We start from the raw sequence: 22175 nt of genomic DNA, 5'->3' as shown, positions 1-22175 counted from the left end.
CAATGCAGGAATCTTCTGCCCAACAAGGGGCTCAAACCCACGGCCCTCTTTGTGCTCTGCGGACTGAGCTACTCATACCTCTCCAACTACAATTCTACCTTCCAGGCACCCCACAGCTGCCATGAGGACTGGAATTTTGCAAGCTTACAATCCTTGCCTTTCCATCTCACACACCCTCCAGTGTCCTAGACAATGATCCCAGCCCCTTCCCTTATCCTATTTTATCTTCTCAGCAACCCGGCGAGGTAGTGCCTTGAGCTGCTGAGAAAGAAATAGAAAGAGAGAAATATAGATATGACTGGCCCATTTTATCTTCACACTGTAAGGTTGCCACCTGTCCTGCACAATACAGGATTGTCCCGTATTTCGATGTAAAATGCTACGTCCTGTATTGATACAGTTTTGTCCTGTATTTCTCTCTCTCTCTCTCTCTCTGCCAAGTTAAGGATGCTCTCCAAATGCATGTGCTTGAAAGGATGTGCAAAAGGTCATGGATTTAAGTTCTGGATAGCCAAGCACAGGCACATTTACACATTCACGTGTGTGTGTATGTGTGACAAATTCCAGAGGGCCACCCTGTTGGCTGCAATAGATTGTACTTGATTGCTCTGAAGTCACTTCAGCACCAGGTGGGGAACCCCCCCCCCCCATGGGTGTAGTCAGGGGGGAGCAGGGGGGCAGATGCTCCCACCTAAATCAAGTAAATAAAAAAAAAAAATTAACTAAAAGTAGAAATTGTAGAAAGATTTTGACAGATTTTCCTGAGCCCTTGGGGTCAAAAGAAAGTAATTTAAAACAACTCTTGCTGAGACATTTCATTCTGAATCTGCGTATTTTCCCAGAACAAAGGTGACCACACTACTTCACAGCCACCCAGTGCCTGGGGCTGCTGAGAAAGAAATAGAAAGAGAGAGACAGAGAAAGAGAGAAAGAGAGATAGATAGATAGATAGATAGATAGATAGATAGATAGATAGATGAGAGAATGACTGGCCTGTTGTATCTTCACAGCAACCCTGTGAGGTAGTGTCTTGGGCTGTTGAGAAATAGAAACAGAATGGAAGAGAGAGAAATATATATATGGCTGGCCCGTTTTATTTCCACAGCACCCCTGCGAGGTAGTCCCTTGCGCTGCTGTGAAAGAAATAGAAATATAGATAGATAATAGATAGATAGGGAAATAGACAGATAGATATGGTTGGCCCGTTTTGTCTTCACAGCACCCCTGTGAGGTAGTCCATTGGCTGCTGATAAAGAAATAGAAATATAGATAGATAATAGATATGGCTGGCCCGTTTTATTTCCACAGCACTCCTGCAAGGTAGTCCCTTGGGCTGCTAAGAAAGAAATAGAAATAGAAAACATAGACATGGAAATAGATAGATAGATAGATAGATAGATAGATAGATAGATGATACCAGATAGATAGATAGATATGGCTGGCCCATTTTGTCTTCACAGCACCCCTGTGAGGTAGTCCCTTGGGCTGCTGAGAAAGAATGAGAGAGCGCCTGGTCCCCAATCCCCCCAGCCATCTTCACAGCTGAGTGGGGCCTGGGGGCAGGCCTGGGGCTCTGCACCCTGAGCCCGACCCCTCACCTGTCCGGGGTCACCTGTCCAGGTGTGAGGCAGCATTGGGGGTGGGGAAGCCATAGAGGTCGAAGACCTCCAAGGGCTAGAAAGGCGGCGACAGAGAAACAGAAAGAGGGGCGGTTGTTTTCATTCTCTACCACGCTTTACCTGGCCTTTGCCCCGCAGCAGTCAGTCTACTCCGCCCCCTCCGGAGCACGACCACCCCCCACCCCCCGCTCGCCTTCTTTCCCTTCTCCCTTTACGAGGAGGCCCCGGTTCCCATGTCCTCGCCCGGCCACGCGGTTGCCACGGTAACGAGGAAGCCGGAAGCCGGGAGAGAACTACGCCTCCCAGAATGCCACGCGGGGCGGCGGCGAAGGAGAATCCGGGCCATTGTCGCGCAGGGCACGCCTAGTTCTTCCCAGAATTCCATAGTCCATTTTACAACAGGCAAACCCCCCAATGCGCACGCGCATACACGCCGGCCTATCTCCCTCCGCGCCCGTCGCCGCGTTCCAAACTACCAATCCCGCCGTCCCTTGCGCGCCCCGTTCTTCCCGCTCCCGGCCAATCAGCGGCGAACAGGTCGCTAAGCAGGGAGGAGGAGGCAAGATGGCGGCGAAAGGCGGCGGCGCTGGAGGAGGCGGCGGCGGCGGCGCTAACAAGAACGGGATACTGGACAAGGTGGACCGGGCTAAGCGGGCAGGGGTCGTTCTGCTTCGAGGGAGCCGGGCTGGAAGGGCCTCGGCGAGGGAGGAGGGAGCAAAAAAAAAAAGAAAAAAACCACACGCGCGCGCCTGGACGAATGCAGTGGCGGGGAGTTCCGTAGGCTAAGGAACGTTTCTGAGCACAATTCAAAGTGCTGGTGCTGACCTTGAAAGCCCTAAATGGCCTCGGTCCAGGAAACCTGAAGGAGCGTCTCCACCCCCATCGTTCAGCCCAGACATAGCCCAGGAGGTCCAGCTCCGAGGGCCTTCTGGCGGTTCCCTTCCTGCGAGAAGTGAGGTTACAGGGAACAAGGCAAAGAGCCTTCTTGGTAGTGGCGCCTGCCCTATGGAACGCCCTCTCATCAGATGTCAAGGCAATAAACAACTAAGTGACTTTTAGAAGACATCTTGAAGGCAGCCCTGTTTAGGGAAATTTTTAATGTCTGATGCTGTATTGTTTTTAATATTCAGTTGGAAGCCGCCCAGAGTTATTATTATTAGACTCCATCCATCCATTCCCAGAGGAACCACAAGGCAGCTTTCACCTTCCCCCAGTTCCCGGTTCTTCACGCCGTTAGCGTGCGGAACTCGCTGCCACAAGAGTTAGGGGCGGCCAGCAATTTGGGTGGCTTTGGAAGAGGAGGAGGAGGAGGCAAAAGCACAGAGGTGCGGCAGCTGCGATGCCACAAGGGTCTTTTAGTCCAGCCCCCTGCAATGCAGGGATCTTTCACCCAAGGTGGGGCTTGAGCCCGCGACCCTGAGAGCAACAGCCTTGTGCTCTGCTCACTGAGCTCTCGTGTCACTGCTATCGTGTCCCTTTGGCCTGACCCAGCTGCAGGGCTCTTTGTGTGTTCCTTGATGTCGTTGGTGGCCACCAGCTGCGTTGGCTTTGAAAGAGGGGTGTTCATGGAGGAGGAGGCTGTTCTCTCCCTCCCCTGCAGCATTTATTTGCACAATATAATAATAATAACAATAATAATAATTTGTTATTTGTACCCCACCCATCTGGCTGAGTTTCCCCAGCCACATTGGTTGGCTTCCAACAAGGATTAAAAATACATTAAAATGTCACACATTAAAAACTTCCCTGATAAGCTGGTTATTGATAAGCTGGAAGGTGTGCAAGGAAGGGCGACCAAGATGATCAGGGGTTTAGAAACTCAGCCTGATGAGGAACGGTTGAAGGAGCTTGGGAAGTTTAGCCTGGGGAAAAGGAGACTGAGAGGAGATGCGTTAGTTGTCGTCAAATATATGAAGGGATGTCACGTGAAAGATGGAGCAAGCTTGTCTTCTCCAGCTTTGGAGAGTAGGACTCGAACCCATGGCTAGACGAGAAAGGCGAATCCTGACTAAACATCAGGAAGAACTTTCTAGTGGTGAGAGGTGTCAGTATCACCTACACTGATGGGCAGCTGCTCTAGACTTCCAGAGTCTTGAACAAATCTGAATTGTTGCCCTCCTGCGTAGGATTTTATCATATTATCCACAGGAAGGCTTGCTTTCTGTCTCCCATGTTGGAAAGGGATGGATTCAGAATTCCCTTTGAACCTTGAGCAGTTGAAACGCTCCCTCTGTCTCAAAAAGGATGATGTGTACTTTAAGAGGGGTGATGTGTCTCTCTGTTTTAGGGTTGTAGCGAGTAACAGGAAGCAACCTGCAGAAATGGAAGGAGGAAGGAAGTTCATGGCTTAGCCTCTGACCGCTAGGCCACATTAGCTCTTAGTATCTTTATTAGGCAGGGCAGGGCTCCATTCAGTCATACTCGGGAGTAGGAATTGAGGGATGTGACTAACTTCAAATTATTCATTACAGTAAGTAAAACTTCATTTAATGCAGCCTAGGGCTTATGCTTCAAGCTTATGCATCTTTTCAAAAGCCTGTGTTGATTCCTGCTACACTGTTCCACAAGCATATGTATCTTAACAACTGTTTATAACCAAATGTGAGGGAGAGTTTTTTGTTTGAACATGCAAAATGGATCATTTAGCCCCGTATTTTCTCTGTGCATGGGGAGAGGGGCTTTCACTCTTTGCCCTACCACAGTCCTGCTCCAATCTTCTTATTGCGTTGTGTGTGTGTGGAATGGTCCCAAGCTGGCTGTGCTCACAAGCAAACACCCTGTAGCATAAAATGAAGTGCATCAGGGCTGAAGACATCAACACCACATCTTGTTTGGCCCTGAGATGCTAGAGCAGGGGTTGGCAACCTAAGGCCCATGGGCCGCAAGCAGCCCATGGGGGTCATTTAACCGGCCCATGGATGCCCGCTCAGTCGGCTCCCGTGTGCCATGCTAAACTGGCACAGAGCAGAGCGGGGACCGCCTTCCACGACGCTGGCCGACTTCCCATTGGCTGCAGGAAGCTCCTGCAGCCAATGGGAAGCTGCGCTCGCATCCTCTGCGCCGGAAGGAGAACCAGCCCACGCCACAAAAACTTTGCCAACCCCTGTGCTAGAGCCTGGGATCTTGGGAAGACTTGTGATTTGCGTGCCTCTGAGCTGTGGCGTCTCCTGTTGTAATGGTCAGTGTAATAGGGGTCCCCATGACATGTGAGGTCTATCAAGCAACCCCTGACTGCAGGGGAAACTACTATGGACGTTTCACATGGGCTGTATCCAGCTAAGTCATACACGAGATAAGCCCATTGAAATCAATGGATTTGCATTAGTCATGGCTAACTTAAGCCCATTGGTTTTAGTGTGTCTCCCCTCGAGTATGACCTTGTTGGATGTAATCCAGTATATTTATCGTCACGTTTAATTGCAGGCAGAGGTCTTTGGCAAGCTGCACCTGGTGTTCCTCTCTGCAACACCCATTATTCCGTCGCTGTCGGCGTTGCACATTTCAGGAGCACTGCGCTGAAAACATTCACGGGCCCCAAATTGGAAATGGTTTGGGAGCCAACCAGACGCTGCTGTTGACATATAGAAGAGTTGGTTATAAATTTAACAGATGCACAGGATGACTGACCGCTTTCACCTGCGATAATTGAGGGGCACTCATTGATGCAACTCTTGCTTGTGTTTTTGTTCCTTTACCCCACAGTGGAAGATTGATGACAAACCTGTAAAAGTGGACAAGTGGGATGGTTCAGCCGTGAAGAACTCGTTGGACGATTCCGCCAAAAAGGTACCATTTCCCCTCCCTTGTGGAATAGCCGGGTATTTCCTTCATGGTTTTGTAGGCTTCGTTATTCCTCCTTGCTAGCCTCCTCATCAGTCTGTTGGGGAATACTTTGCTAAATTCCTGTATCTCTCCATTGCTCTGATCCTATGACTCCTCGAGGTCTAGATCGGGTTTGCTCTTTCCTTTGTTAAATGCTCTTCTTTCCCTCCCTCTAGGTTCTGTTGGAAAAGTACAAGTACGTGGAGAACTTCTGCCTGATAGATGGCCGCCTTGTTATCTGCACAATCTCTTGCCTCTTCGCCATCGTGGCTTTAATATGGGATTATCTTCACCCCTTCCCCGAATCCAAGCCAGTTCTTGCTGTCTGTGTTGTATCATATCCTTTTAAGGGGGCTGGGGCCTCAGCCTCCCCCAAGGATTCATTCCCCTTCATGGCTTGGTTGCCGAAATCAGATCTAGCCTGCCCTTAAGAGGGTGTCTTGTCAAAGCTGCCCCCACCCCGCTTGCACAAGATGGAAAGTGCAATTTTGGAAAGACCTGAGATAGCTCAACTGGTAGAGCATTAGACCCTTAATCTCAGGTTTGTGGGCTCGTTGGGCAAAGATTCCTGCATTGCAAACGGTTGAACTACAGTTGCAATCAAAATTATTCAGCTCCCATTGCAAATCGGGTTTATTATCAAAAACCTACAGGCTTTCAGCTGTTTGTAATGGGCAAATCAAACAAAAGCAATTGAAATACAGTGGTACCGTGGTTTACAACCATAATCTGTTCAGGAGGTCCAGTTGTAAACCAAAACAGGTTGTAACCCAAGGCGCACTTTCACCAATGGGGCGTCCCCCCCAAAAAAAATCGATTGTAAACCAAAAAAAATGGGTTGTAATCCAAAAAAAGGGACACACACTTCTGGGTTTGACGTAGTTCTAATCCAAAACAGTTGTAATCCAAAGCGATTGCAAACCAAGGTACCACTGTAACTCGACACAACAGATGCTTCAAGTGGTTTCCCCAGATTCAGCTGAAAATGCAACTTATACAGTGGTACCTCGGTTTAAGAACAGCCCTGCTTATGAATGATTTGGTTTACGAACTCCGCAAAACCAGAAGTAGTGTCCCGGTTTGCGAACTGTACCTCAGTCTAAGAACGGAATCCCAACAGTGGAAGGGCGCCGGCAGCGGAAGGCCTCATTAGGGAAAGCACACCTCGGTTTAAGAACACTTTCGGTTTAAGAACAGTCTTCTGGAACGGATTAAGTTCGTAAACTGAGGTGCCACTGTACGTTGATATGCACTAGAATGTAAAATACAATGGCATATAAAGCAAACAACAATGAAATATAAATTAAAAAGTTGTCCAGTAGCACCTTAGAGACCGCCACCCCTGAGTCGTCCGCGACTGGACCTAATGGTCAGGCTTCCCTTTAAGTTTGTTCATGGTATGAGTTTTCATGTGCTTGCACACGAAAGCTCATACCAAGAACAAACTTAGTTGGTCTCTAAGGTGCTACTGGACATTTTTAAAATATATTTCTACTGCCTCAGACCAACACGGCTACCTACCTGAATCAACAGCAATGAATTCATCAAGACAATTCAATAAAGTCATAGTAATACATGACTTCCTGATCACATGGAACCTTACTCCAGAACCCTGTCCACACAAGAGGAAAGGCCACACTGCTGGGGAAAACCCCTTGCTGATTTCTTGCGATTTTGTATAGGATTGCAGAGTTGGAAGGGATCCAGAGCGTCATCTAGTCCAAACGCGCCCCTCCCCCCATGCAGGCATCCTCCCATCCAATTTGAAACCATACTGGGCCATTGCTTAGCTTTGCAAACGCGCTGGCAGTTTTATTGCTGCTCCTGTCAAGTGGGCTTGAGCCTGGTGGCATTCCTCGTTTGCAAAACCGTCGGATCCAGACCCATGGCTTTTATAGGGCAATAATTCTCTTTTCCAACACTCTTTTCCTTAATGTCTCCCCACGTATTTTGTTATGATGGGGATTCTGACCATCTATACCTCGTATAAGGAGAAGAGCATCTTCCTGGTAGCACATAGGAAAGATCCAGCTGGAATGGATCCTGATGACATCTGGCAGCTTTCCTCGAGTCTGAAAAGGTACCAGCCTCTTCTCTCCCCTCCCGCCCCTGGGAGAAACCTTATAACGATGTACAGGGCTTTTGAGTATCCTCTCCATTTCTGTATTGTACCCCGCAGCTGTAGGGGATGGTTTCGGCTGTCAAATTTGGCGCCCTGAGAATCTCGCCGGTCATTTGTTTCTGGAGGAAACACAAGTTTCTAGCCCTGGATGTTGCACATGTAGCTCTGAGGCGAAGCACCTGTTTTGCAGGCAGACGATCTCTGCTTCCATGCCTGGCATCTCCCAGCAGGGCTCACCAGGACCCGTCTGAAACACTAGGGAGCTGCTGCCTGTTAGTGTAGACAGTACTGAGCTAGATGGACCTAGTAGTCTGACACTGTGTTCCTGCATAAGCTGAAACGGCGTAAGCCAGAGGTGGGCAGCTGAGCAGAGTTTCCAAGGTATAGGAGGGGAGGTTCCTGAGATTTGCCTATTTCCTTGGCGACCAGAATAAATTGGGCCAGGCATAGGCAAACTCGGCCCTCCAGAAGTTTTGACACTACAATTCCCATCATCCCTGACCACTGATCCTGTTAGCTAGGGATGGTGGGAGTTGTAGTCCCCAAACATCTGGAGGGCCGAGTTTGCCTGTGCCTGAATTGGGCCCAGTAAGCAAACGTGGTGCAGCTCTAGTTAATTCGCAGAGTTCGCTCTGGTCACGAATGCTGCTCCTTGGTGCAGAAGTAATGTCTCCCCAGCAGAGCATGCACAGCCGTGCCTTGCTATCCTCAGTTCCCCATTTCTGCCCTCTTCCCGTTTGCCACCTGTGCCACCTCATTTATTTATTCTATTTATTAAATTTATATACAGCCCTTCATCAATAGATCTCGGGGCAGTTCACAGAATAAAATGCAGGTTAAAGGTAAAGGGACCCCTGACCATTAGGTCCAGTCGCGGACGACTCTGGGGTTGCTGTGCTCATCACACTTTATTGGCTGAGGGAGCCGGCGTACAGCTTCTGGGTCATGTGGCCAGCATGACCAAGCCGCTTCTGGCGAATCAGAGCAGCGCATGGAAATGCCGTTTACCTTCCCGCCGGAGCGGTATCTATTAATCTACTTGCACTTTGACGTGCTTTCGAACTGCTAGGTTGGCAGAAGCAGGGACCGAGCCATGGGAGCTCACCCCATCGCAGGGATTCAAACCGCTGACCTTCTGATCGGCAAGCTCTAGGATCTCTGGTTTAACACACAGCGCCGCCCGCATCCCTTAAAATACAGGTTAAGAACAAATAAATTAAGTAAAACCAAACAATAACACCCACTTCCCACAGACACATTCATAAGGTTATAGAATATTAATCTGCCCAAGGCCTGGTTGAAGAGGAACATTTTTGCCTGGCGCCTAAAGATCAGTGGTACCTTGGTTTTTGAACAGAATGCATTCCAGGAGTCTGTTTGACTCCTGGAACCGTCCAAAAACTAAAGCACGGCTTCCGATTGGCCGCAGCCAATCGGAAGCTGTGCCGGACATTAGGCTTCCGAAAATCGTTTGAAAACCTGGACACTTGCCTTGGGGTTTCGATCATTCAGGAGCCAACGCATTTGGCCTCCAAGGTACGACTGTATATAGAAGAGCACTCCGCAAATGGGGAGCCACTGCAGAAAAGGCCCCGTTCCTGTGTTGCCACCCTCTGGACTGAAGAGGCACACAAGGAAGGGCCTTGTGATGAATGCAGAGTCCAGGATGGTTTATATAAAGAAAGGTGGTCCTTGAGGTATTGCGCTTGTAAGACCTTAAAGGAACCTTAACCTCGCCGTTGCAGAGTATAGCAGCCAAATGTTGCCCTCATAGCCCTGCAGACTGCCTCGCCGCTAATTATTCAGATTAAGCACTTGAAACACGATCACCGTTATCCCTAAGAAAACATAGTGACAGTTTGAAACAGATAGTTTTTGGCTTGCAGGATCACGCTGCTGAAAGCTTGTTCTTCACCACAGTGCTAAACTGGAGGTAGGAGGCTCTCGCCCAGGGAAAGCTGCATGCAGAAAAATTCCTTCCACGTACAGAGCTAGGATTTGCTCTCTCGGGCTAGTTTTCTATGAGGACAGTGGGAACTGCTTTTGGAAAATCATTTTGGCCATGGAGGGGTTCATCCTTCCCCAGTGAGATTCTGGCTGAACTATCACAAGTTATTGAGTGCTATTGGGATGGCTATGCCCTTTTTAAAAGTGTTGGAGTGGCAGGGGTGTTATTGGTTTGTTTTTAATTTTTATTATGCACAGTGGTGCCTCGCAAGACGAAATTAATCCGTTCTGCGAATTTTTTCGTCTAGCGAATTTTTCGTCTTGCGAAGCACAAAATCCCATAGGAATGCATTGAAAATCAATTAATGCGTTCCTATGGTCAAAAAAAGTCCAAACAAAGCCAAATTTGGTACAACAAAAGTTTATTAAGTGCTCTTTAAAGTCACACATACTGTAAAGAGCAGCTCAAAATTCAAACCCAGATTTTTTTTAAAAAAAACAGCAGAGTGGCCCAATGGTCACAGAAAATCATAAAAATGCAGAAAAAAACACAAGCTTCCAGTTTCTTGCAAACGCCTCCCCAACTGTTCCCCCAGCCACCCAGCACACAGAAATTCAAGTCCAGAATTTTTTAAAAAAAACAGCAGAGTGCCCCAATGGTCACAAAAAAAAGAAAAATGCAGAAAAAAACACACAAGCTTCCAGATTCTTGCAAACCCCTCCCCACACCAAGTCCTTGAATTCCAAACACCCCAACCCAAAATCCAAAACCCCCCAAAAAAGTTTTAAAAGCTTAACTTACCAAATGGCTGCAAAAGACGTTTTGGAAAAGCTTCAAAAATCACCAAAGTGATTTTTTAAAAACCTCAAAAAAGGCTACTATGTACCATGCGTTCTATGAGTTGCTCCTCGAAGTCAAGTCGCAACTGTATTAACGGTGTTAAGAAAAAGGAAACAAACTTGCAAGACGTTTTCGTCTTGCGAAGCAAGCCCATAGGGAAATTCGTCTTGCGAAGCAGCTCAAAAAACGGAAAACCCTTTCGCCTAGCGAGTTTTCCGTCTTGCGAGGCATTTGTCTTGCGGGGCACCACTGTATTTTGTATTTTTTTGTATTGTGATTTTATGCTGTAACCACCCTGAGACCTGGAGGCATAGGATGGTATACCAATTTAATAAATAATAATAATAGCAATAATACCAGTTTCTGGAAATCAGAATCCTGCTTGTGGGATTCCCAAAATCTCCTGATTTCCCAAAGTCTCCCGATTGGCCACTGTGAAAACAGGATGCTGGACTCAATAAGCAGTGCAGGGCGTCTAGTGAGATTCTGATCTGTTTAACCAGACTAATATAATAATAATTTATACCCCACCCATCTGGCTGGGTTTTCCCAGCCACTCTGGGTGGCTCCCAACAAAATATTAAAAATACAATAAAACATCAGAACTATTAGCTTCAGCTCTGTAATGCAGCTGCAAGCAGAACTTAAATGGCTTGACCTCCAGCTCTCTCTGCTCCTGCCACCCTCTCTCTAGGTTTGACGACAAATACACCCTGAAGATGACATTCATCAGCGGCAGGACCAGGCAGCAGAGGGAGGCGGAATTCACCATGTCCATCGCCAAATTCTTCGACTGCAACGGCACCTTAGTCATGGAGGCCTTTGAGCCAGAAGTCTCCAAGCTTCACGACAGCCTGCTCACAGAGAGGAAGATAAAGTAGGCTCCGTCCGGCGTCCACCTTACCCGCTGGGCTCATGCTGAGTTTAAGCCAATAAAGCAAAATAGCAACGAATGTTAGCCTCTGTTTTTGTCCTGAGATCTCTCTCTCTCTCTCTCTCTCTTTTTCTCTTTCTCTTTCTCTTCTTCCTTCCTTTCTCTGTCTCTCTCCAGAGGTGGGGAGAAACAGTGGCGTAGCGTGGGTTGTCAGCACCCGGGGCAAGGCAAGTAATTTGTGCCCCTAACCCGTGGATTTGCGCCCCCTTACCCTAACCCCTAGATGTTGCGCCCGGTGCGGCCGGCCCCCCCTGCACCCCCCACGCTACGCCACTGGGGAGAAAAGATTTTAAATTTCAGACATACAAAACAGATGCAAAGATCCAGCCAGGATTCGCTTTGCCTTGCTTTGAGAACGTCTTCAACCTGCTCCATCAGGTTCCTTTGCTCCTACGAAGGTGGACTTGCTAAGGACTCTCAGAAGCAGGGAGTTTGCATAACCCTCTGTAGTATTCTTTTTATTTTAAGCTGGCAACAGCCCTGCACCACGCGGCATTTATCACAAAAGCTAGGCTGAATTAATTAATTGTCTTGGCTGCTGGCTGCAAAAGGATTCTTAGTTTTTATGTTAGGGATTCAAGACAGGACTTCCATTATTAAGCCAACGTTGTCCATTTGCAAGCAAGTTTTGATTTTTTTATATATATTTATCAATCAGGCAGAAGGAAAATGATTTTTTTTTTAAAGAAAACCTTTTATTGGATGGGAGAGAGACCTGGGAAGAAAGCTGAGTAAATCTGCCAGGGTGTATTTCAGGACAAAGGCAACGGCAGGAGTTTTTAAAAGAAAACAACAAGGAGGGGCTTAAAATCCATTCCATCTGTTTTTTGTCCCATCTGGTGCATTTTATTTATGCTGAAAAATCTCTTCTATCCCTTCTGTGAACAGCCATTTTCTAAAATGACTCTATTCTCCAATAAAAGGAACAAATTTATGTCAAAACAGTGTGAAAGTGTTAATAATGGGGTTGAGAGTGGAATCAAAGCAGTCCTGTTGTCCCTCTCACAAATGTAATGTTTTATGTGACCTCAACACACTCAATAACAGATATGCGTAACACAAACATACACCAGCAGCCAAATTTGGAAACCTTTTTGAAAATATGTATTTCTGAGGTTTGATGGCTCATAACAGCAGCCTTTTAAAAGAGTAATACCATAAGATGATATATCATTAGAAAAATAATACAATGCAACAAACAAGGTAGTGACATCAGGAAGAAGATGAATTAATTTTAGTTGAGAAGCTGCCTTCTACTGAGTCAAGGACCTACTACATGCAAGCAGATGTTCTGCCACTGAGCTCCATCTCTTCTCCCAACCAACGCTTTTAATCTGCAGCCTTCTGGTAAATACTGTATTTTTCGCTGCATGAGACGCACCTAGTTTTTAGAGGAGGAAAACAATGAAAAAAATTCTGAATGAAACAGTCAATGTATGATTTTTGTGGTTCAAGCTGTGGCCACAGACATGATATGCGATTTGACGGTGAGTTTGGGATTGTTGATGATAAAAAGCAGCGTTCCGTGCACAGCGGAAGGATGAGGAGTACGAGCTACATACTCTATATTGCTTTATTTACAGTTCAAAGCTGGTATGTTACAGAAAAACATCTTGCCTCTGCCGGAGCAGAAAATGCATCCTCTCTCCTATAAAGCACGGAGAGAATCACAAAGTGAAACTGCAAAGAACAGTGAAAAACAGGAAACCAGTGTACGTCACATCCAGTCTCCTTTCCCGTGAGAAACCCAACAGTGCATTTACTGTGGAATGTAAACAACCTGTCTCGTGACAAGCACTTCGCTGCACAGAGAAGAAAGCAGAAACCAACATCCTCCCCCTTTCTGTGAATATCACTGGGCAGCGTGTTCGTACAATATCAGTACAAACCCAACTTCTGCACATAGGTACAGTGTTGATCCCTTGATACAATCTTGGACAATACATCAGCAGGAATTTCATTACCTGGCATATAGGACACCTTTACGAGTCCCTTCTGAATACATTCCCTAGCATGTTGCAACTTTAATTGCAAGTGCTTCGTGCTTTGCTTACAACCTTCAGAATTCAGCAAAGCCAAACATGCTTTGTTGTCCTGGTAAACCTGGATTGGACATTTGACAGGAATTTTCATGTCTTTGCACAATTGTAACAACCATTCACAATCCTTAAGTGAATAAGACAGTGCATTCAGTTCAGCTTCACAAGTACTTAAGCTAACTGTTGTTTGCTTCTTGCATGACCAATCAAATAGACCCTGATTGTACATGTAGCAAACTCCAGACGTACTTTTCCTGTCTGTAGTGTCACTTCCAAAACTTGCATCTGCAAATATCTCAAGACCACCAGACTTCTGATTGTTAAATCTCAGTCTGTAATGCATAGTGCCTTTCAAATACCGCGCTATGCGTTTCAGAGCTTTCCAATCCTTAACAGTAGGATTGTTGACTTGTCTGCTTAGCAAATTACAGCTAACAGCAATGTCTGGTCTTGAACATCTGGCAATGAAGTTTAGTTTGCCTAGCACACTTCTGTACAGTGTAGTGTCAGAAAATGCTTCTTCAGTGTCTTCTACCTGATAACCTGTTGTCATCGGTGTGTCTACAGGGTTAGCATCCATCAGGTTTAGTTTGCTTAACACATCAGCAATTTTCCGTGACTGGTGTACTAGAATGTTACCATCTTGATCTCTCTCTATTCCCAGAGATAGGTAGTTGTTTACCTCACCAAGATCTTTCATGTCAAAGTGCTCTTTCAGTTGAGCTAGGGCGTTATTGTACATTGTGACATCTTTCCAAAAGAATAAAAGATCATCAACATAAAACAAACAATACAATTTCTTTTGCTCCTCCTCTTTGACAAATACACATGGATCAGCTTTCCCTTGCTGAAAACCTAGAGAAAACAATACTTCAGTGAGTTTTGTGTGCCAACACCGTGCACTTTGTTTGAGACCATAAAGAGACTTTTTCAGAGCACAAACAAATCCCTGTTTTACCTGTACGCCATCAGGTGGAAGCATATAAAGTGATTCATTTAGAGATCCGTACAGAAAAGCTGTATTCACATCATGGTGACTAATGTGTAGATTCTCCTCTGCAGCTAGCTTGAGCATAAGCCTAATGCTCTCATACCTCACTGTGGGTGAGTAGGTCTCATGATAGTCTTCACCTGGTACCTGTGCAAAACCTCTGGCTACCAATTTGGCTTTGTGTCTGACTATCTTACCATTTTGATCAGTCTTTGCTTTGAAGACCCATTTGCTTCCAAGCAGTTTCATTCCTGGAACTACTGGAACAAGGTCCCATGTTTTGTTCCTTTCCAAGGAATCAAGCTCAGCCTTCATGGCATTTAACCATGGCTCAGCTTCCTTTGAATCCAAATCCTGGATTTCTTGGAAACTTGAAGGTTCAAATACCTTCTTGGAGCTTTTAACAGCTGTTACTGCTATCTTAGCAAACTCATCAGCAAATCTCTTTAGAGGTCTGCCTTTTGTGGCTCTCTGTGACCTACGAATTAGCCTTAAGTCTTCAACACTCTTCCTTCTTAGGAGAAAAACGACCTATTGTGAACAATGGTTCCTCCAATTCTTGATCAGAGCTTTCAGAGGGTCGCATAGAGGCTTTCGCACTCTTGAAATCCTCTGAATCACCCGATTCAGTTTCAGACTCAGAATCAGAACCTTCATCAGTGGGTGTGGGTTGTTGCGGTAGCTTTTGACTATCCTCAGTCTCATCACTGTCATCAGGATAACATTGGAAAATTCCCACATTCTCCCCCCACTTTGCATTGTACTCAACACTTCTTGTGAGCTTAATTGTCTTTGAGTCAGTCATCATTATTCTGTAAGACCCTTTCTGATAACCTAGAAAGATACCATGCAATCCACGCTTGTCTAACTTGGAGTTTTGTGGTGAGTGAACCCACATGTGAGAACCAAAAATTTTCATGTGTTTGATGTATGGCTTCTTGCCAAACATCTTCTCATAGGGGGTACAACCAATCGCTGAAGATAACCTGCGATTATAACTGTAAACAAAACACGAGAGAGATTCGGCCCAATAACTCTCTGGAAGATTTGCATCATGCAGCAAGGTTTTTAACCCTTGAAGCAATGTCTGATTTGCCCGTTCCGCAAGTCCATTCTGCCATGGCGAGCGAGGACTAGACAAATCGTGTTGAATTCCTTTCTCAGTCAGAAAAGCTTCAAACTGCTGAGAAGTGAATTCTCCCCCGCGATCACTGAAAAGAGTCTTTATCTTCTTACCACGCACATTTTCCAACCAAGCACAGAATTCCTTGAACCTTGGAAAAGCCTCTGATTTCTGCTTGAGATTGTACACATAAATATACCTGGAAAATGCATCAATGAGAACCATGAAGTACCTATTTCCACCCAAAGAGGGCGCTAGTGGTCCAACCAAATCAGCATGAACAACCTGGTATGGTTCTGTAGCTTGCCTACTAGACACCTTACCTTTCGCAGCCATTTTCACCTTGTTTGCTGCGCATGCCTTGCACTTCATGTGGTACCTGCAGGGTTTAATAGTCATACCTTCAACCAAGGCAGGCATTTTAGATACTGCCTCAAAATGCAAATGACCAAATTTTCGATGAAAATCGTGAATACATTCTGCATGCAAACTTTTGTTAGAACCTGCAATGCAACAAGTGTCATCCTGCACAACATCATCATAATACAAAACAAACAAACGATCAACATATTCAGCATGCAATACATAATCATTTTTCTTTGTGATGATGCACCTTTTGTTCTTAAAGGAAACGTCAATGTTCCGCTCATTCAGCTGTCCAACGCTGAGCAGATTATGTTTGGCATCCGGTACGTAAAGCACATCCTGTATCGATAAGTCCAAACTGTGAAGAACAACAGTTCCGTAGCCTTTACTGGGGATCGTGTGGTCATCCGCCTGGTGAATTGCACCCTCCTGCGGTGTAAAAGACACGAACAGTCGCTTATCGTTGCACATGTGGTGGGTCGCCGCTGAATCAACAACGAAGAAAGATCTAGACGTCTTCTGGACCTCTGCAACCTTTGGAGTGAAGCGTGAGACCATTGCCTTGTGCTGCGTTGTCCTGGACACCGGACCTTTGCCTTTGCCTCGGCCTTTTCCACGCGATGAGCTTTCGCTGCACTGCTCTGTCTTGGCTCTGGGATATCTGCATTCCCTCTTCATATGGCCTAGACGTCCACATGAGTAGCATTTCACTGCCTTCAAAGCTTTGGCGCCATCTGGTGGTTCCACTGCACTATGGGATGACGTCTGTGAAGTCTCCCACTTGCCCATGCAGCCAGCACCCCGGCGATCTGCTTCATTCTGAATCACGGCAGTAACATAGTCCACTGTCAGCTGAGCAGTTGGTTGTACAGCAATCTGAGTTGCAACAGACTCCCAACCTGAACCCAAAGATTGTAGTATCATGAAGGAATACACAGTCTCTGGAAAGTTGAGTCCTCTCTATTGCAGCTCATGTCTCAGATTCTGCATCTCCATCAGATGTATACGCACATCTCCACCTTCAGCAAGAGCCATATTATGCAGCTTGTTAAAGTAAAACATAGTGGATCCAGCTTCTGTCCTCAAGTGAGCCTCTCTCAGTGCGTCCCAAATTTCTCTGGCTGAGGTCTTATCACGCAATAGACAGAGCTCTTCTGGGGATACTATCAATGTAAGAGTTCCCCTTGCTTTGGAATCCTTAGCTTCCCATGCATCTGTAACTGGAGCTGGGGGGGTGTCTGTAATCACCTCAAACAGACCCTCTTTCCGCAGAATTGCCTCTGCATACAAAACCCAGTCCGCATAGTTTTTCTTATTGAGCTTAGGAATCCCACAAGCATCCTGAAGGGCCATCATGACTCTGGCATTCGCCTTCTGCGTCATCTCTGCTGCTTTAAATCAGGCTGCTTTATACAAGCTGTGTCTGTGCCGCTCTGCTTATCTGCAGCTGCTTTATTCCAAAAGCGCTTTTAAAAGTTACTTTCGATTTCCCCAGCGTAGGAGTCTATGCTTGTGAGCCTTTTTGCCTGTGCCCGGCAAAACGGCTTTAAAAGTTCAAAGTCCAGCCATAAAGCCTTTAATTAGAAGCTGGCAGGCTGCCCGGAGCAGTAGCACATACCTCATCAATCATCTTTACACGCAGAGCAGATTCCGATCCGATCTGTCCCTCTGCATTCCGATCCTTTGCCGGCACTCCGATTCGACTTCTGGAGCCCATGACCAAGTGACTGCGTTTTTCTGGGCCCGGAACCATGTGTTGATGATAAGAAGCAGCGTCCCGTGCACAGCGGAAGGATGAGGAGTACGAGCTACATACTCTATATTGCTTTATTTACAGTTCAAAGCTGGTATGTTACAGAAAAACATCTTGCCTCTGCCGGAGCAGAAAATGCATCCTCTCTCCTCTAAAGCACGGAGAGAATCACAAAGTGAAACTGCAAAGAACAGTGAAAAACAGGAAACCAGTGTACGTCACATCCAGTCTCCTTTCCCGTGAGAAACCCAACAGTGCATTTACTGTGGAATGTAAACAACCTGTCTCGTGACAAGCACTTCGCTGCACAGAGAAGAAAGCAGAAACCAACAGGGATAGCCCAATGCAAAAATCCTGAGAATCCATGTGGATCTGTGCATTGTAACCATGTTTTTGCACTATTGCGGCCCCACGAAACAGTGGGTGCGTGATTTCTTTGGTGCAGGCTGTAGCCATGGACATGCTATGTGATCTGATGGAGAATTTGGGGTGACCCAATGGAAAAATCCTGAGGATCCATGTGTTTTTTCTTCCCCTTCCCAGGCAGCCTCCTTTATCTCTAGAGTCCCTTATCTCCCTCCCAATCCCTTGCCGAGCAGCTGCTCAGCTGCTTCCTTTCAACACCCGCTTCCCTCTTGTTTGCCTTAGTGTCTTTTCTTTAGCTGGAGCAGTTTTTTGCTCCTCCTTTTCTTCTAATTTCTCTCCTCATTGCTTTAGTCTTCCTGTCTCCTCTCCTTGCAAGTTCGCTGTCTTTACCTCCCCCCTCCCAGGCAGCCTCCTTTATTGCTAGCCTCCCTTATCTCGCTCCTGATCGCTTACTGATCAGCTGCTCAGCGGCTTTGTTTAAACACCCCCTTCCCTCTTTCTTAAAAAAAAAAAAAGCACAATCTGCTTTTTGCCCGGGCAATTCGGCTCCAGGGACCACCCATTCGCTCCATAAGACGCACAGACATTTCCCCTTGCTTTTTAGGAGGAAAAAAGTGCGTCTTATGGCGCGAAAAATACGGTAATTAAAGAAGCGCCATCATTTTATTTGCAAGTCACCTTTCCGCCCACAAAAAAATCAAAGCAACTTGCAACAACAAAAACCAAAATCGATCTCGAGAACAATTTGGTAACAGGAATAACAAAACAACAATGTGATAGCAAATACGGTACGGTCACATCTTATGGAATCAGAGAATTGTAGCGTTGGATGTCAAGGGGCATCTAGTCTGACAGATTTTATGCACATTGCGCCTGAACAGTTTGAACCGCATGCGTTTGAAGGCAGGCTGGTTGAAATTGCGCATGTGGGTGCCTCTGCTCATAGATAGATGATGAGGCTTTCATGCCTTCACCATGCGGCAGGTAGACTGGTGACGGGGCGGCCACCAAGACCACATAACACAGTCTTGAAAGACCTACATTGGCTCCCAGTATGTTTCCGAGCACAATTCAAAGTGTTGGTGCTGACCTTCAAAGCCATCAACGTCCTCGGCCCAATAATAATAATATTTTTTTTATTTATACCATGCCCTCCCTGGCCAGAACCGGGCTCAGGGTGGCTAAAAGTAAAGGTAAAGGTACCCCTGCCCGTACGGGCCAGTCTTGCCAGACTCTAGGGTTGTGCGCTCATCTCACTCTCTAGGCCGGGAGCCAGCGCTGTCCGCAGGCACTTCCGGGTCACGTGGCCAGCGTGCCAAGCTGCATCTGGCGAGCCAGCGCAGCACACGGAACGCCGTTTACCTTCCCGCTGGTAAGCGGTCCCTATTTATCTACTTGCACCCGGGGGTGCTTTCGAACTGCTAGTTTGGCAGGCGCTGGGACCGAACGACGGGAGCGCACCCCGCCGCGGGGATTCGAACCGCCGACCATGCGATCGGCAAGTCCTAGGCGCTGAGGTTTTACCCACAGCGCAGGGTGGCTAACACCAGTAAAATTACAATAAAAACATAATGGGGAGGGGGGAAAACAATTTAAAATACGGGTCAAAATACAATTTCAAATGCAGCCTCATTTTAATAGTAGCCCATAGATCAAAACCATAAGGGGAGGGAAACATAAGGGTCAGACTGAGTCCAAACCAACGGCCAGGCAGAACAGCTCTGTCTTGCAAGTCCTGCGGAAAGATGTCAAGTCCCGCGGGGCCCTGGTCTCTCGTGACAGAGCGTTCCACCAAGTCGGGGCCAGTACTGAAAAGGCCCTGGCCCTAGCTGAGACCAATCTAACCACCTTGCAACTTGAGACCTCCAAAGTGTTATCATTTGTGGACCTTAAGGTCCTCCGCGGGGCATACCAGAAGAGGCGGTATCGTAGGTAGACCTGAAGGAGCGTCTCCACCCCCATCGTTCAGCCCAGACACTGAGGTCCAGCTCCAAGGGTCTTCTGGCAGTTCCCTCACTGCGAGAAGCGAGGTTACAGGGAACCAGGCAGAGTGCCTTCTCGGTGGTGGCACCCGCGCTGTGGAACGCCCTCCCATCAGATGTCAAGGAAATAAACAACTATCCGACTTTTAGAAGGCATCTGAAGGCAGCCCTGTTTAGGGTTGGTTTTATTGTGTTTTTAATATCCTATTGGGAGCTGCCCAGAGTGGCTGGGGAAACCCAGCCAGATGGGCAGGGTATAAGGAATAAATTATTATTAAATTATTATAGTAAGCATAGGAGGTCTTACTGCGAAGGTTGGCGAGGCTGACAAATATGTTGGCATGGGAGAGGCGGTTGTCGTCCAAGAGCAAAACCTCCAGAGCTGGGAACCTCAGGGAGCTCTCACTGTCAAGGGAAACATACAGTGCCTTTGGCTGTGCCACATCACTCAGGAAAAGGCAAAAGGGGAGAGAAGGGTGCAGTGTAAGACTTTGACAGAGAAAGGAAGAGATGTGGAGCCCTCGAGGTGCTGCTGAACTACAACTCCCATCAACCCCCACCTAGCAGATCCTGTGGTTGGAGGTGATGAGAATCGTAGCCTAACAACAACCAGAACGCACCATGTTGGTTTTCCCTGATCTACAGATTCCACAAAAATCCCTGTATAGGGAAGTTTTTAATGTTTGATCTTTTACTGTGTTTTTAATAATCTGTTGGAAGCTGCCCAGAGCAGCTGGGGAGACCTGGCCAGATGGGTGAGGCATAAGTAATAAATTTATTTTTTTTTATTTTTTTATTTTTTTTATTTTTTTATTTTACGATCCTCGTGATCCCAAATCTGTTAGTGAGGCAGAGCTTTATGGTTCCTGTCAAACGAGTTTCTAGATGATTATGATTGTCCTGATTATACTTCTCACCGGCTGCCCTGCCCTGCAGCTGTTACAGAACCTTCTTGTACCTCCATTAAAAAAATGCCTGGCGCTCCTTCTGGGATGGTGGCTCCTCATCCATCCTTCAGAATGGATCCGTTTGATCTTCTTGCAGTCCATGGGACTCTCTTTTTTTTCAAAAGATTTTTATTAAAATTTCAACAGATTTTATAATAACAAACAAGACAAAACAACACAACAAGCAATAAACAGTAAAAAACCAAACAAAAATATATAAGTTCAACTCTTAATTTCATATAACTTACTTTCCTGACTTCCTCATATCTCCCTTTTCTGTATTCAAATTTCCAATTTAGTTTCAGCAAATTCTTCCTCTATTTTGACTAATTTTAATATTTCTTAATTTCTTTTAAATTAACCATTCCCACTGCTGTCCACTTATCTTCTAATCCCCCATCATTTGATTAATTTAACTGTGTTTCTTTACTTGTACTTATAAAACATCTTTGCACATTCCTTTCAGCTTTGTCACTAATGCCACATTATCTCACTATCCTGCATCACTTTAACATTCAAATAATTTACAATGTTTTTGCAGATAATCTTTAAATTTCTTCCATTCTTCTTCTGTTTGTTCTTCTCCCGTGTCTCGGATTCTGCCAGTCATTTCTGCCAGTTCCATGTAGTCTATCAGTTGCATCTGCCATTCTTCCAAGGTGGGCAAATCTTGTGTCTTCCAATACTTTGCAATAAGTATTCTTGCTGCTGTTGTTGCATACATAAAAAAGGTTCTATCCTTCTTTAACACGTTCTGGCCAACAATGCCCAAGAGGAAGGCCTCTGGTTTCTTAAGGAAGGTATACTTAAATACCTTTTTCAGTTCATTATAGATAATTTCCCAGAAAGCCTTTACCTTTGGGCACGTCCACCAGAGGTGAAAGAATGTTCCCTCAGTTTCCTTACATTTCCAACACTTATTGTCAGGCAAATGATATATCTTTGCAAGCTTGACTGGTGTCATGTACCACATGGGACTCTCAAGAGTCTCCTCCAGCACCATAATTCAAAAGCATCCATTATTTGGCGATCAGCCTTCTTTATGGTCCAGCTCTCACTTCCATACATCACTACTGGGAAAACCAGAGCTTTAACTATACGAACCTTTGCCGGCACTTGTCTAGTAAAGCCGTCACGTCTTTGTGGAGGTATTTAATTGCTGTTAGGGGGGAAAAGCTGGTGTACATGTGATACATATCACTCTACCTTGCACCTGCAGGTCTTAGAATCATAGAATCATAGAATCATAGAGTTGGAAGAGACCACAAGGGCCATCGTGTCCAACCCCCTGCCAAGCAGGAGACAACATCAGAGCACTCCTGA

General features: G+C 46.2%; 1 protein-coding gene and 1 long non-coding RNA gene across 3 annotated transcripts in view; one reads left to right on the top strand and one right to left on the bottom strand.

The window, feature by feature from the left end:
- LOC309369379 overlaps positions 1–22175 on the bottom strand; it is a 161346-nt gene that overhangs the window by 84145 nt on the left and 55026 nt on the right. The window lies entirely within an intron of this gene.
- Positions 1838–11304, top strand: SPCS2 (signal peptidase complex subunit 2). The gene is given in 6 exon segments (XM_081910052.1): positions 1838–2161; positions 2163–2255; positions 5322–5405; positions 5618–5778; positions 7387–7521; positions 11046–11304. Coding segments are annotated over 6 exon segments (969 nt in total). The 5' UTR covers positions 1838–1852; the 3' UTR covers positions 11233–11304.

This window comes from Podarcis melisellensis (genome assembly GCF_964234715.1).
Source record: "Podarcis melisellensis genome assembly, chromosome: 4".
Lineage (NCBI taxonomy): Eukaryota > Metazoa > Chordata > Lepidosauria > Squamata > Lacertidae > Podarcis > Podarcis melisellensis.
Note: the sequence above shows the minus strand (reverse complement) of the source record. Positions and strands in the feature narration are given on the sequence as shown.